The 17,053-nt window shown below is 43.7% G+C and overlaps 1 protein-coding gene across 1 annotated transcript in view; it reads left to right on the forward strand.

Annotated features, from left to right (window-relative positions):
• Positions 1 to 17,053, forward strand: part of RYR3 (ryanodine receptor 3) — a 721,882-nt gene that overhangs the window by 430,610 nt on the left and 274,219 nt on the right. Inside the window, exons 48-49 of the mRNA XM_060262621.1 lie at positions 9,395 to 9,615; positions 15,030 to 15,120. Coding sequence (XP_060118604.1) covers positions 9,395 to 9,615; positions 15,030 to 15,120 — 312 coding nt within the window. The remainder of the gene's footprint in view (positions 1 to 9,394; positions 9,616 to 15,029; positions 15,121 to 17,053) is intronic.

A 17,053-nucleotide genomic window follows, 5' to 3' on the forward strand; every position in this document is an offset into this window, starting at 1 on the left:
TATGGTGGACACTGCAGCTAAGACGCTTACCTCGGCCATTATGTTGCGTTATCATTCTTGGCTTCGAGCCACCGCCCTCCAGTTAGACACCAGATCCTGGGTAGAGGACCTCCCCTTTGAAGGTGAGGATCTATTCAGCTCCACTACGAATGCGGTTCTACAAGAAATGGACAAAAGCGTTAAGACATCTTGTAATCTGGGGGTACCTTCATCTTCCCCTCACCCTGGCAAGTCTCGTCCATGGTCCAAACAATGGCCTAAGAAGCCTTACTACACCAAATCACCTGAGAGTTCGTGGAAGCCGTGTACAGGACAGTATGAGGTCAAAAGTTCCTTCGCTGCAGTGGGGAAAACCAAGTTTTCTTCTTTTTCCTCTCACATGGGAAAGTCTAAGACTGGCAGGAATCCCAAGCAGGGACTTTGACATCCCCCCTTCTCCCCCCGCCTCCTCTGGGCCCACCTGCCTCCACAGATTTCTGCAAGCATGGCGGCGGATTACCACAGACAAGTGGGTCTTGTCCATCATACAGGAGGGTTATACGATAGAATTTGTTCAGCCCCCTTCTTATCCCAGATTGATGATCACACACCCTGCAGTGGTTCTACTGGAGGAAGTTCAAAATCTGCTCAGCAAGTAAGCTATAGAACCTGTTCCCAATCATCTCAAGGGGCAGGGGTTCTACTCCAGGTACTTCACAGTTCCCAAGTGGAATGGTGGACTTTGTCCGATCATGGATCTGAGGGGCCTGAACGAAGTCATCGCTTATCAGAAAATCAGAATGCTTACAAAGCATCCTTCCACTCATCAACAAGGGAGATTGGATGGCCACCCTGGACTTGAAGGATGCCTATTTCCACATCAGCATCTTCCCCGGTCACAGGAGGTTTCTTCAGTTTGCCATTGGGACGCACCATTTTCAATACCAGGTGCTCCCCTTTGGGCTCTCTAAGGCCACCAGGGTCTTCACAAAGACCATGGTTGTTGTGGTGGTTTACCTTCGTCTCCAGGGTATCATCCTTTTCCCCTACATAGACGATTGTTTGGTGGTTGCTGTGCCCAAAGCTTCTCTCAGAGCACATCTACAAGTTATTCTCAACGTTTTGAGTGCACTAGGACCTCTGGTGAACGAGAAGAAGTCTCACCTGATTCCAGCGCAAAGAGTTCAATTTATGGGAGCGATTTTGAACACCAGCCAACACCTAGTATTTCTTCCAGATTCCCAAGCATTGGATATCATCTCCCTGGTTCAACTCCTTCAGGCGGTGAGATGCGCTTCTGTTCTGCAGATCCAACGCCTCTTGGGCCTCATGGCAGCTACTACCAATGTTCTGCGCTTTGCGAGGCTGAGGCTGAGGATGCGAATCCTCCAGCTCTGGTTAATCAGGACTTACAATCCGGTGAGAGATCTCCCATCCAAGATTCTGCAAGTTCCATTGCTGGTGCTACACTCTCTGGATTGGTGGAGGATGAAGTCCAATCTTTGCAGAGGAGCTCCATTTCATCTCTCCCTCCCCTCACTCACGGTAACAACAGATGCCTCGTTGTGGGGATGGGGAGCGCACCTTGGAGATCTTTGCATAGGCAGCCCATGGCCCTCATCAATGGCTCACCATCACATCAGTTTTTTAGAGCTCATGGCAGTTCATCTGGCCTTGTGGTCATTTCTACCCCTAATCAATGGTCAGACTGTAGCTGTGATGTCGGACAACACGATGGCTGTCAGTTATATAAATCATCAAGGGGGGATGGTGTCCAGAAAGCTGTGTGCATTGGCTTTGCAGCTTTGGGAGACCTGCATAGCTTCTCAGACCTTCATTGTTATTACTCACCTGCCTGGGGAGCTCAATGTTTGAGCGGACTCCCTGTGCAGGGGAGACGTCTCCCATCATGAATGGAGGGACAACTTCTAGAATTCTCCGACAGAGTGCAACATGTGATGTTGAATAATAGAAAGTTGTCAACTTGCCTCTCCTATGCGGGAAAGTGGGCTAAGTTCCTGTCTTTTTTGCGGGACAAAGGTATCGGTGCACATTCTGCTGGTCTTGAGTTTGTGTTTGAGTTTTTACTCTCTCTTGTTGATGCTGGACTTAATCATTCCTCGATTCAAGTACATCTGGCTGCCATTTCGGCTCATCATGACCCTGTGGATGGCATATTGGTTTTTACACAACAGCATTCAAAACATTTTTAAAGGGTCTTCTGCGGCTTCACCCGCCGTCTAAGGTTCCTCCTCCTGCTTGGGTTTTGCCACTGGTCCTGGACCGGCTGTCGAGGAAGCCTTTTGAATTCTTGGCTACCTGTCTGTTGCATCTTCTAGCCTGGAAGACTGCCTTCTTAGTGGCCGTCACTACAGCCAGGAGGACAGGTGATCTAGTGGCTCTACGGTGTGACGCTCCATACATCTCTTTTCAGGATGATGGGGTGTTCTTGGCCCAGGACATATCGTTCCTCCCTAAGGTGGTGTCTAGTTTCCACCTTAATTTGGAAGTGTTTTTGCCTACTTTTTACCCTTCTCCTTCTTCTGCAGAAGAGAGACATCTGCACGCCTTGGATGTTAAGAGGGCATTGTTTTTTGTGCATTGCACCAAGCCTTTTAGGAAGAATCCCAATCTATTTGTCTACTATGCGGCTCCTAGGTTGAGTTTCAAAATTTCTGCACAGAGACTTTCTAAGTGGATCACGGAAGCCATTAAATTTTGCTACCTGTTGGCTAAGCATCCCTTGCCAGGCCCACTCCGTGCGCATTCCACTAGGGCTATGGCTACATCCACAGCATTTCTGAAGGGTGCTTCCTTGGCGGACATCTGCTTTGCTGCAACCTGGGCATCTCCTCATGACTTCATGCGACATTATGCCCTGGATGTCTGGAAGCATCGCAGAGCACAGCTGGGTTTCCTGGTCCTTCAAGCCACTACTTCGGCATAATCGCCAGCTCCCTCCTCCAGGTAAGCCTAGCTTGCTAATCTCCCATGAGTGTGAAGCACAGAGACCATGAAGAAGATAAACAGGTTTCCTACCTATAACCGATGATCTTCGAGTGGTCATCTGTGCATTCACACTACCTGCCCTCCTTCCCCTCTGCTGCCGGTCATGGTACTCTTGATAGGTGGCGGCGGGAAGGAACTGGCGGGATATTCGCGCCTACCGGGTGGGCATGCGCACTGGGGCTGTCGCGCATGCCTACCAGGGTCGGGCAGTGAAAAATCCCGGACTTTGGATTTACCGATCAGGGATTGGCGCTGGCACTTCATCCTCATGAGTGTGAATGCACTGATGACCACTTGAAGATCATCAGTTACAGGTAGGAAACCTGTTTTTATACACGCATACACATAGTAAGACTACTTACTACTTGCCAGAACTCCTTTTATGGTGACACCCTCCAACGGGCAACCATCACTTTCCATCAATGCTCCACCAGCTAGCAGGAGAAAAAAATATTTTAAAAATAGTCATTGGTGTAACAGCATGATGTCACTTCCAGGGAAAGCCTGAAAGTGAGATCACATCACTCAAGGAATTGGCAGAAACTCTACAGTTTCACAAAGAGTTTCCAGTGATTTCCTAGAAGGGTGTGACATCACTTCCAGGTTTTTACTAGAAGGGGCATCACACTGTCATGCCAATGGCACCCCACTCCTTGTCTCTGCCCCACACCTCAACTCCTGCAGGGAGCCGGGCATCAGCTGGAAACCCTTAGTCTTCTGCAGTGCAGTGTGTATGTTATACATCTTCATTTGTTAATGCCAGTAACAGTGAATAACACATATGCAGATTAAAATGTTCACTTTTAGCATTAGGGGGAGAATACAGCAAAGAAACCGTCAGAGTTTATTAACAAGTCAATAAGTGCCTTAACTTGCTGTGGGAAGAAAATAATCTCTATATAGAGCTGTATTTAAAATAATCACTGCTACTAAGGACAGATTTAATTGTTACTTCAACAAAATTCATGGTCTGGAAAATTCATTTAAAATAGCCTCAAGATACTAGGAACTTACAGAACACTAAATTATGGCCTTGACTCATCTGAGCTATAGCTGCAAGAGTCGTAGTGCTCAGGAATCAGAAAGAAGAATCCCCCCTCCCCCCCCGGCTTTTATTAGGTCTTGTGCAAATTTTAAAAAGGACATTTTTTTATTCCCAGTTGTCAGTGTGCGTGGAAGTTCTGCAGGTATGAGTGCCCTGATAAGTGCAGCCACCAGTAAAAGTTCTATGAAGACAAAAACTCCAACAAGCCAGTTGAATCAGTTGTATTTGGGGTAAGGCAAAGAGAGTAGTAATAGGCAGGCAGATAGTCAATACACAGCAAGTTCAGTCCATCCAAGTTAGCAGTACACAGTCACAGTCCAAGAGAGTAGTCTTACACATACCAAGTCATCATCATCATCAGTCAGTCCGACAGAGTAACACCCTCTGATCACAATAGCTCTCCACACCTCTGCACGTCCTCCGTATTCATCAACCCACAGAGAATGAGAGTTAGGCTCTCTGTTGATATAGTGCAGCTAGCCAATCATGTTACCCAATTCTTAACTAGCTGCACATGATTCTCACATGCCTTTCATTAGCAGGTATAGTAGGAGTTACATAACAGTGCATCAGCACTTTTCTCCTTAAAGTGCCCAATGCTGTCATCCTCCCCCTTATGTAACGACATGGGATATACATTGCATGTAACTTTAACATTCATAGTTACAATATTTCTACAGCATGACATTACTGCTTTTCACATTTTTTAAAGACCTAACGATAGACAGCTTTCTTTATGCTTCACATGTGTTTGAACCTTTGTAAACAAGTCTGCAACATTGTCATTGGTTTCACAGTATTCAAGCACGATTAGTCTATCCTCCAAGCATTGCTTAACGTTATGGAAACGTACATCAGTATGTTTGGACCTACTCTTGACACCAAGAGTTGTTGCTAACTGTATAGCAGCCTGATTGTCTTCCCTCACAATTATGGGATTGACATGACGTATTCCAAAGTCTAACAACAATTGCTTGAACCATATGAGTTCAGTACATATAGCGCTCAAGGCCGCGTATTCTGCCTCGCACGTAGACAGAGCCATGTGTCTTTGCTTCAGTGACCGCCACCCAACCAGGGCGCCACCCAGAAAAATAGCCATTCCTGTAGTAGATTGCCTAGTATCAGGATCGTTGGCGAAACTAGCATCTGCGTAAGCATGCATGGTAAGTTCTCCAGTAGGAGTTATAAACAAACTTAAATCCATGGTCTGCTTTAAGTATCTTAAGATATGCTTAGCTGCTAGCCAATGTTTCTGCCTTGGCTCTTTCATTGCTCTTGCCAATACATTAGTGGCCATGGCTATGTCCGGTCTGGACCAATTAGCTAGATATGACAAGCTGCCAATCAGGGATTGATATATCCCCTGATCGAACAGTGGACTCTGTTCGCTGTCTGACTCATTACATGGGAACATAGGACTTTGCACCCCTTTGCACTGGTCCATTTTAAACTGTTTTAGCAAATGGGATATTTTTGCCCTTTGTGATACTCTGTATCCACCATCTACTTTTTCTATCTCTAGGCCAACATATTGCTTGATCTCTCCTAGATCTCTCACAGTAAATTTGGACCTTAGAGCATCAATAGTATCATTCATTACTTTGGCAGATTTACATATTATGGCCAAATCATCCACGAAAATTAGGATGGTGCATTGTTGCTCCCCCTTCTGTTTAGTGAACACACAGGGATCTGCAACTCCTTGCTTATAACCTAACATTTTAAGGTTATCTACCAAATGCTGATTCCATTCGAATCCAGCCTGCTTTAATCCATACAAGGATTTCTTAAGCAACCAACAAGCATTATCATTGTCATTATCATTGTCACCAGAGGCACCTGGTGGTTTCTTCATATACACACAGTGTCTCAATGGGGCATGCAAGTAGGCTGTTTTAACATCAAGATGCCTAATCATACAGTGCTGTTTTGCTGCGATAGTGAGAGCACAATAAAGTGAAGTGGCTTTAAGGGTTGGAGCAAAAATTTCATCGTAATCTTGCCCCCCTTGCAAGAATCCCTGGGCTACAAGTCTGGCCTTGTACTGAGTAGTACCATCTGTGCCAGGCTTGAGTTTATACACCCATTTACACCCTATGAGTCTCTGACCGGGCGGTAGAGTGGTTTCTCCATAGACGTGCAGGTTACGCAGGGACTCTAGCTCAGAGCTCATTGCAGCGTGCCATCCAGACTGTTCCTCCTGTGATAGATGCTGAATGCTCTCAAAGTTAGAGGGCTCTGCAATCACAGTACATGCCTGTCCTGGACTGTAGCGATCCGGTGGCCTCGTCTCACGTGACGACCTCCGAAGCACCGGTTCTGCAGATTCATCAGACACTGTCTGTTGTGCTGCCATCTGCTGCTGTGAAACACCAGCTCCTGGAGATGCAGGGGTTAACGGCTCCTCCTTGACTGCTCCATTGCTGGGCGACGGGCTCCTCCTCCCCTTCCTAGGAACGGGTGGTGTCTCTTGTTTCTCTGCTGTCGGCAGGATTAGAGTCGAGGACGTTCGCTGCCAGCCAACAGATCTCTCAAGGAAAGTTGCCGACGCGCTGGTCGTTATCTTCTTCTCTCCAGCATGGCAGAACCTGAAAGCTCGATGATTGTTAGAATAACCAACAAACAACAACTTTTCAGCTTTGTCTTTTCCCTTCCTTCTGAGCTCCTTTGGGATGTGGACGTATGCAGGGATCCCAAAGATTTTTACATGCTCTATGGAGGGCTTCTTGCCATACCAGGCTTCTGCAGGAATCCTTCCTATAGCAGATGACCAAGACAAATTTAGTACATGAGAAGCACACATCATGCTCTCCCCCCAGTAGCTCAAGGGTAAATCACTGTCTTTTAACATAGCCATACACATATTGTACAGGGATTGGTTCCTTCTTTCGCAGAAGGCATTGTGCTGGGGTCTATAAGGAGCTGTACATTTTCGTTCAATGCCATATCTCCTGCACAAAGAAATCATTCTCTCATTGCAGAATTCAGACCCATTATCACTGAGAATAGACTTAGGAACTTTGCCTGTCTTCCGTTGCACAAAGCGAAGCCAGTTGTAGAATGCCTGGAATGTTTCCGCCTTAGACCTAAGAAGGAAGCAGAAACCATACCGGGAAAAATGGTCTTCTATGCATAAACAGAACCTTGCCCCGCCCAAACTCCTCATAGGGAACGGGCCAATCAGGTCGAGGAACACTAAATCAAGTATCTCATTAGTCTGAAACTTGCTAGGAGACATAGTTGCTGCTGCTTTGGACTTGACAGCCTTGCATACTTCACATTCTATGAAACATCCGCATGGTTTGGGGGTAATTCCGGCCGCTTGAAGAGTCTTCTTCACCGCCTGGAAATTGATATGCCCCAGTCTGCGATGCCAGAGATGTATGCAATTATCATGTGGTGGTTTATTTGTACTCACATGCTGCACTGAACGCTCCTTCTCAAGGAAATATAGGTCGCCTTTCCTCTTGGCCTTAGCAGATATACCATCTGCACATATGTTGCAGTCTGTAGCTGTAAAACAAACTTTAAAGTGCTGTTCAGTCAAGGCTGATACTGAAAGCAAATTATAGTTCAGGCTTGGAACATTAAGCATGTGTAACTTTCTCCCAAGGCTAGGGATGTTGATAAGACCACTCCCTGCTACATTGGCAGACAGCCCGTTTGCGAGCTTCACACACTGACCTTGTGTAGGAGTGAATGTCTCAAAAAGCCTTCTATCCTTGGCAATGTGCTCCGTCGCACCACTGTCAATCATAAATTGCTGGCTACTGCAGGAGGAATCATTAATGATAACATTACACCCACCTCCTTTAGTAACAGCAGGAGAATGTTTCCTTTTGTTCAAGCCGCACTGGCGTTGGCGTACAGCATATGCTTTAGCTGCAGCTGCTTTGCATTCTGCCCCTTTAAGAACCTCCCGGGCAGGAACATTTGTTGAATGGGCTGGAGCCTCATGGAATTGAGCTGCGTCTCTCCTCCTCATCGCCTCATTCAGCAGTCGGTGGGAAATGCTGGACACGGTGAGCTCAGCTTGTGGAACAACATCAAGGTTAGCCACAAATTGATCATAGCTCTGGTCCAGGGAACAGAGGATTATGTACACCTGCTGCAGGGAAGAAAAAGTTACCTCCTTTTCCTGCAGTTGGAGTAAAGTGCGCTTCATGTATTCCAGGTGAGTCATCATGTCTCCACCTGTCTCCAAACGTGCACTCAAGAGCTTCTTCATTAGGAAAATGTGGGACCCGACACTCTCTCTCACATATAGAGCCTTTAGTGCGTCCCAACATGACTTGGCAGTAGTAGACCCTTTAACATGGATGAGCTGTGAATCTTCCAGGGTTAAGCCAATTAACGAGAATGCCTTATCATCATTACTCCGATGTTTGGCTATTACATCCGCATCATCAGCCGCATGTAACACTGTTAAGTCTGGCGGAGTTGCCACATACTCCCACAACCCTTGGTACTTCAACAGCATGGTGACTTTCTCTGACCATGTGACGTAGTTGTCTCCATTAAGCCTCGTAATGAGGAAGCCAGAGACATGTACGCTGGACTCCATGGTTTGCCTGATACACATACAAAGTGCCACGCCCAAAAACTGTTCGTCTTACTCACGAGTAGAACGCTGGAAAATGCTGCAGCAGACAGAGCTTACTCCCCCGTAGACCACGCTGGGCCCATAACCGATGTCAGTGTGCGTGGAAGTTCTGCAGGTATGAGTGCCCTGATAAGTGCAGCCACCAGTAAAAGTTCTATGAAGACAAAAACTCCAACAAGCCAGTTGAATCAGTTGTATTTGGGGTAAGGCAAAGAGAGTAGTAATAGGCAGGCAGATAGTCAATACACAGCAAGTTCAGTCCATCCAAGTTAGCAGTACACAGTCACAGTCCAAGAGAGTAGTCTTACACATACCAAGTCATCATCATCATCAGTCAGTCCGACAGAGTAACACCCTCTGATCACAATAGCTCTCCACACCTCTGCACGTCCTCCGTATTCATCAACCCACAGAGAATGAGAGTTAGGCTCTCTGTTGATATAGTGCAGCTAGCCAATCATGTTACCCAATTCTTAACTAGCTGCACATGATTCTCACATGCCTTTCATTAGCAGGTATAGTAGGAGTTACATAACAGTGCATCAGCACTTTTCTCCTTAAAGTGCCCAATGCTGTCACCAGTCAAAGAAAGAACTGTATCAGGTTAAGAGAACATTAGCAGTTTAAGGGAATTACTAACACTGTACCATTTTTAAAAAGAAAAAGATTAAAATATAGAAAATCTTGTGCTTTTACAACACACTTGCCTCATAACACACAAATATATTTAGTAACTGCTTATATCTTTTATGCAGGTTTCTTTGAGTACCACAGAGACAGCTCTTGCTCTAAATAGATATATTTGCACAGCTGTGTTTCCATTACTCACAAGGTGCGCTGCTCTGTTTTCGGGAACTGAGCATTATGTTTCTCTAATTGATTCCACACTTCATACAATATATCGACTCTCCAAAGGACGCTCCCTTACAAAAGCTCAAAGAGACACTATTGAAGAATGCTTGCTTGCTATTTGCCAGTAAGTATTATACAAATATTCTTTTTTATATAAAATTCTTGTTTACTTTGTAGGCGTTTATAGGCTTACCTTCCAGAAGATTTGTACTTTATAATTTGAACAATTTTATTTCCATTCCTGTACATGAATAATGCATCTCTTTCAGAAACCTTTTTAAAAATATCTGGTTTTTAGAAGGTGTCCATTTTTCAAAGCCCAAAGCTTTTCCTTGGTAGGGTTGCCAACCAACAGGGTATGAGGGCGACACCTGAAGGAAGTGAAAGGCCCAGGTCATGTTGCTGGCATCACAAAGGAAGTAGTGTCATCACAACAGTACCATCCAGGCAGCCCTCTGGTATTTGGGCAAAGATTCCATGGTAAAATTGGCTTCTACCAGAGTGTCACCTGGATGTCACTGGGATGAGATGTCACTTCTGTGCCATATCGGCAACAAGACCTGGGCCTTTCTCCAAATGAGCCCCCCACTAGCCAGTTGATCAGCATCTGGGGGGGCAGAATCTTCACTAGGGGATCTGGCAACCCTATTCCTAGCCCCAAATATCTTTTCATACCTTCCTGAAATGGCATTGTCTATTGTTGATCTAGAGGACAAAATGCAATATTATGCAAAACTCAACAGACATGTCATGTTTGTAATCGGAAAACCAGTCCAAGTGAGATTAATAAAAGGGAACACAGGCAGTGGCAAATCAAATGCAAGACTGTGATCAGGCAGGCAAAAAGGGACTATGAGGAGCATATTGCAAAAAACATAAAGACCAACAATAAAAATTTCTTCAAATATATTCGAAGTAGGAAACCAGCCAGGGAAGCAGTGGGGCCCTTGGATGACCATGGGGTAAAAGGATTACTGAAGGAGGATGGGGAAATGGCTGAGAAGCTGAATGCATTTTTTGCCTCCGTCTTCACCGTGGAAGATGAGAAGTGTTTGCCCGCCCCAGAACCACTAATGGAAGGGGTGTTGAAAGACCTGAGTCAGATTGAGGTGACAAAAGAGGAGGTCCTACAACTGATAGACAAATTAAAAACTAATAAGTCACCGGGTCCGGATGGCATACATCCGAGAGTTCTGAAAGAACTCAAAGTTGAACTTGTGGATCTTCTAACAAAAATCTGTAATCTTTCATTGAAATCTGCCTCTGTTCCTGAGGACTGGAAGGTAGCAAATGTCACCCCCATCTTTAAAAAGGGTTCCAGAGGAGATCCAGGAAATTACAGGCCAGTCAGTCTGACTTCAATACCGGGAAAGTTGGTAGAAACCATTATCAAGGACAGAATGAGTAGGCACATTGATGAACACAGGTTATTGAGGAAGACTCAGCATGGGTTCTGTAAGGGAAGATCTTGCCTCACTAACCTGTTACATTTCTTTGAGGGGGTAAACAAACTTGTGGACAAAGGAGACCCGATAGATGTTGTTTACCTTGACTTCCAGAAAGCTTTTGATAAAGTTCCTCATCAAAGGCTCCTTAGAAAGCTTGAGAGTCATGGAGTAAAAGGACAGGTCCTCTTGTGGATCAAAAACTGGCTGAGTAATAGGAAGCAGAGAGTGAGTATAAATGGGCAGTCTTCACAGTGGAGGACGGTAAGCAGTGGGGTGCCGCAGGGCTCGGTACTGGGTCCCATGCTCTTTAACTTGTTCATAAATGATTTAGAGTTGGGAATGAGCAGTGAAGTGGCCAAATTTGCGAATGACACTAAATTGTTCAGGGTTGTGAGAACCAGAGAGGATTGTGAGGAACTCCAAAGGGATCTGTTGAGGCTGGGTGAGTGGGCGTCAACGTGGCAGATGCGGTTCAATGTGGCCAAGTGCAAAGTAATGCACATTGGGGCCAAGAATCCCAGCTACAAATACAAGTTGATGGGGTGTGAACTGACAGAGACTGACCAAGAGAGAGATCTTGGGGTCGTGGTAGATAATTCACTGAAAATGTCAAGGCAGTGTGCGTTTGCAATAAAAAAGGCCAACGCCATGCTGGGAATTATTAGGAAGGGAATTGAAAACAAATCAGCCAGTATCATAATGCCCCTGTATAAATCGATGGTGCGGTCTCATTTGGAGTACTGTGTGCAGTTCTGGTTGCCGCACCTCAAAAAGGATATTATAGCATTGGAGAAAGTTCAGAAAAGGGCAACTAGAATGATTAAAGGGCTGGAACACCTTCCCTATGAAGAAAGGTTGAAACGCTTAGGGCTCTTTAGCTTGGAGAAACGTCGACTGAGGGGTGACATGATAGAGGTTTACAAGATAATGCATGGGATGGAGAAAGTAGAGAAAGAAGTACTTTTCTCCCTTTCTCACAATACGAGAACTCGTGGGCATTCGATGAAATTGCTGAGCAGACAGGTTAAAACGGATAAAAGGAAGTACTTCTTCACCCAAAGGGTGATTAACATGTGGAATTCACTGCCACAGGAGGTGGTGGCGGCCACAAGCATGGCCACCTTCAAGAGGGGGTTAGATAAAAATATGGAGCAGAGGTCCATCAGTGGCTATTAGCCACAGTGTGTATGTGTGTGTGTGTGTGTGTGTGTATATATATATATATATATATTTGGCCGCTGTGTGACACAGAATGTTGGACTGGATGGGCCATTGGCCTGATCTAACATGGCTTCTCTTATGTTCTTATGAAGGGATATGACTGATGTGATTAAAATCAGGTCGAGGATACATTGACTCTCTTATGCAGCCCAGTGCAAGCCAGTTGCTTCTTTCTTTTTTGTTAGATTCTGGGCAAATAAGAAAACAGTGGAAGAAACATTGGTACTTCCACGCATGCTGAATAAGGTTGTTTCAATCCACTTCAATGACCATTTGCAAATGGATTTTGCCATTTGACACAATAAAAAAGTGCACTGAAAGTGGATTGAAAGTGTGTTATTTAATGTGTGTAAAAGTGTGTGAAAGTGTCCATCATAGTTTCTCCTACCTTGGTAAAGACAGTCAAACTAAGACTCTTCCCATGTCCCAGATTTCTCAGAATAGTGACTTTTTCATAGAATGTTTCTGGGCTTTTTTTGGACCAGAACTCACAGGAACAGAATTCCTGCTTCCTTCCAGAGTCCTCGGGCTGGCTTGCAGAGCATTTTGTCAGGCTTGGAGAAAAGGCAGGCACCTAGCAAACTGTCTCTTAAAGTGCCTGCCCTCTCCAAGCCAGCTTTCTCCAATCATTTTGTTGGAGAAAGCAGGCATTTAGCAGCCACTTAGAACGACTACTAAGTGCCTGCCTCCAAGGACTGCCAGGACTCCAGGTCCTAGTTTTGCAAGCTTCTCCTCCACCCCCATCAGCAGCCAGCTGACAGGCAGAGGGAAGCCCCAGCTGCAACAGCTACCATATGCAGCCTTTCCAAGGTAAGGCTAGAAGCAGTTTAGGAACTGCTTCCTTTATGGAAGGTGTATGTGCACCTTTCAGCGAAGTCAGCCTGGGGGAAGGTTGAAGAATAAAGCTTGAAGAATAAAGGCTGTTCCCAGTGCTGTGAGTAAGAAAGAGAAACTAGCCCAGGCCCTCTTTTTTTTCCTTTGCATTCCTTTAGAAGATGTTTGCACAGTCGTTTGCACAGTTAAAACAGATAAAAGAGTAAGCTAAAAGCTTTGGTTTCTCTGTGTTGACCTGAAGAACTTGGTTGAAACGTGATTACTTTCAACAGCTCTCCTGTGTATGTGCTGTGTTTATTTTGGTTGCTCTGTGTGTATGTGTGTGTGTCTTAATTCCTTGAGCTATCCTCAGAAGTTTCTTCTATATTATTTTTAACATTATTGGTATTATTATTATCTTCCCTCTTCACTCTGCTTTAAATGGTTCTTAATACCTGGGGTGACTTCTATCTGAAGTGAATGTGGTTATTATTTCCAACTTTGTCATAGTCATTACTCTACGTTTCTTCCTTTTGCATTGGGGAGGGGGGGTTGAACAACTATTTGGATGATTTGTAGTTTGTTTGTGAATGCTCTCACTTTTAAATGTTATACCCCTTTACTTACTGAGGTTTCTATTGGTATTAAGACTTTGAAAACAGTCTGATATATTCAAATAACAGTTTTAGAAATGTTAATTTCTCCCCTCAAGTTTCTTTTTTTATATACATTTGTTTTTTCCACCAGTATTAGTACTTTATGATTTCCTCTCCTTTTGTACTCTCAGAAGCTTGAGCAGCAGAAGCCACATTTCATTTTTTTTAAATAAAAGTGCTGAAAGGACTGAGACAAATTTCACAATTGCTAAAGTGTTTTTAGGATCCTTATCACTGAGCCAGTTTTCTGGAGTATTGTGTGGGGGCGGGGCTTATGATTTTTTAATGGAACATGTTTTATCTTTTTATACTTTTGCTTTATAATTACATTTCCCTTTATAATTTGCTTTATAATTACACTTTTGAAGGTATATGAAAAACCCTTCTACGATTTTGTATCTGGCAACTTCCTTTATTCCTCAGAGCATATTCAGAAATTTAAACACACACAATCCTGGGCTTTTCAGTGTTCTGGTTCCTCTTCTTAAAAAATTAGCAACATTGCAACCTCTGGTGATTGTGCTGGAAACTGCTTTAAAGCTAAGGTTCTTGTGGTGGTTGTCTGCTAGAGTGACTGTAGTGTCTTTACTCTAGAACAGCGGTCTCCAACCTTTTTGGCACCAGGGACCAGTTTTGTGGAAGACAATTTTTCCAGGGACCGGGGGGTGGGGGGAGCAACGGTTTTGGGATGATGCAATTGTGTACTTTATTTCTATTAGTTTGGTGTGGTGGTTAAGTGTGCAGACTTTTAACTGGGAGAACTGGGTTTGATTTCCCACACCTCCACTTGCAACTGCTGGAATGGCCTTGGGTCAGCCATAGCTATCACAGGAGTCGTCCTTGAAAGTGCAGCTTCTGGGAGAGCCCTCTCAGCCCCACCCACCTCACAGAGTGTCTGTTGTGGGGGGGGAGGGTAAAGGAGATTGTGAGCCGCTCTGAGACTCTGAAATTCAGAGTGGAGGGCAGGATATAAATCCAAAGTCTTCTTCCTATTATTATTGTTACCACATTGCAATATATAATGAAATAATTATACAACTCATGGCTTGGTTGCTCACAGGCCACGGACCAGTACCAGTCCACGGCCCAGAGGTTGGGGATCCCTGCTCTAGAACTTCCAGCGTCGATCACCAGAAACTCTATGAGATGAGTGTGACTGGTGATGTCAGGGGGTGTGGCCTAATATGCTGATCCTGCTGGGCTTTTTCTACAAAAAAAAGCCCTGGAATGTTTCCAGTTCTTCATGACTGAATAGATTGTAATCACTCTTCTGTTTTCCTTTTAGATAATCTGTTTTACTTGCACTGAGTGGCTTGCATTCCCATCATTTCTGTAATTGCCTTGCAGCTTCATCAAAATTTATGCAAAACACTAATTGAGAATTTCTTTTTCAATTACAGTCACTTACGGCCTTCTATGTTACAGCAACTATTGCGACGGCTAGTTTTTGATGTGCCCTTACTTAATGAATACTGTAAAATGCCACTTAAGGTAAATATTTGCATTAGTGCTAATGACACTAGATATATCAGTAATTTGAGGACTTTTTTCTTCTTTTTAAGATTCAAATGAAACTGCCTTACAGTGAACCTGACCCTTGGTCTATCAAAGCTCATAATGTCTACTTAGACCGGCAGCAGCTCTCTGGAGTCTCAGGCAGAGGTCTTTCACATCACCTGCTACCAGATCCTTTAACTGGAGAAGCTGGTTATTGAATCTGGGACCTTCCATTCCAATCAGATGCTCTGAGCCACAGCCCCTCCCTAGGTTGTGTGCTATCTTTTCCAATAATCAAATGCAGATCTTCCATCATTTTCTTTTTAGGTCAAGACTGAACGAACCTTCAATAGCTGAAGAAATTCAGTGAAAGCATAATTTGGTGCACAATACATCATTAAATTTATAAATAAAAAATACAGAATGATCTGTTGAAAAGGGATAGTACTGGTCCTAAGAATGAAATAGTTCTTTAAACCAGGGCCTAATTAAGGTAATGTGATCAAGATAAACAATCCCAATGTTGTGGTATATTCTCTGAGATTGCAGAAATTAAATGGCAAGGGGTTTTTCTTTTTTAAAGGCAACCTATAAAATTAAAACAAAAAACAGCATGATTTTAGTGTAGACATAGTATAGTGTAACTGCAGGTAACAGAATTGTTAGTAACATTTAAAAAAAAATACTTTAGAATATTTTATTTATTTATTTAAAACATTTATTAGCAGTCTTTCTTCCTTATGGGGCTCAAGGCAGCTTACAACAGATAAAATAACATAAAAAACCACATATAAAATCATAGTTCAGGACTGTTAATAACCAAATGTGGTATCTATGCCAATAAAGATTGATTGGATTGGATTGGAACCAAATACAGTCCTAAATAAAACTGTCTTCAGTTGCCTCCGAAAGATCAAAAGTGAGGGGGCCTAGTGCACCTCATTGTTTCATAATGTGGGGATGTGACTTCTCTCATGTATCCACCAAACAAGCTTCTTTGATTGATGAGACAGGCAGGAGGGCCTCTCCCTGTGATCTTAATTCCCTAGCAAGAACATATGGAAGAAGATGGTCTTTCAGATACCCTGGTTGCAAGCCATTTAAGGTTTTAAAGGTCAAAAGAACATGTTGGAGTAGATTGTTAGCCAGTGTAATTGCTGTAAAACCAAGATCACATACCTCCGGATTGTTGACCTTGGTCAGCAGTCTAGCTGCAACGTTCTATATCAGTTGTGGCCTCCAAAGGTTTTCTGAATGTAGACAGTGAGGGTAACCTCCACCCTCATTCTGATAAACCATTCCAAAAGCCGCCCTGAGCCTGCCTAGGCGGGGAGGGCGGGATACAAATAAAATTTAATAATAATAAATAATAATAATGTCTACAATTTTATTGACCTAGTAATAGTTATAATGATTCTAGTAATAAGGATTATATTGTTTTATAGTGCTTAGAAGTATGTGTGTGTTAATTACCATCACTTCCAGCTTATGACATCTATATGAATTAATGTTCTCCAAAATGTCCTATCCTTAACATCCTTGCTCAAGTCTTGAAAACTGAGGGCCATGGCTTCCTTTATAGAGTCAATCCATCTCATGCTGGATCTTCCAGTTTTCCTGCTGCCTTCAAAGTTTCCTAGTTTTATTGTCTTTTCCATTGACTGTTAGCTCCACATAATGTGAACAAGGTACAATAGTCTCAGTTTAGCATTTTAGGTTCTAGGGAGAGGCTAGGGTTGGTTTGTTCTAGGACCCACTTAATGACAACTTAAGCCAGTCCATACCCAGTGTGGTTTGCAACCAAACAACAATAAATAAAAATTAAAGATATACCAGTGGAGAGAGTTTACTATTTATTTTTCCTTTCTATATAAGATAATTTGTTCTAGTATTCTTCCTCTTATAATTATTTTTCTGTTATTTATAG

The sequence above is a fragment of the Heteronotia binoei genome, chromosome 21 (assembly GCF_032191835.1).
Source record: "Heteronotia binoei isolate CCM8104 ecotype False Entrance Well chromosome 21, APGP_CSIRO_Hbin_v1, whole genome shotgun sequence".
NCBI lineage: Eukaryota > Metazoa > Chordata > Lepidosauria > Squamata > Gekkonidae > Heteronotia > Heteronotia binoei.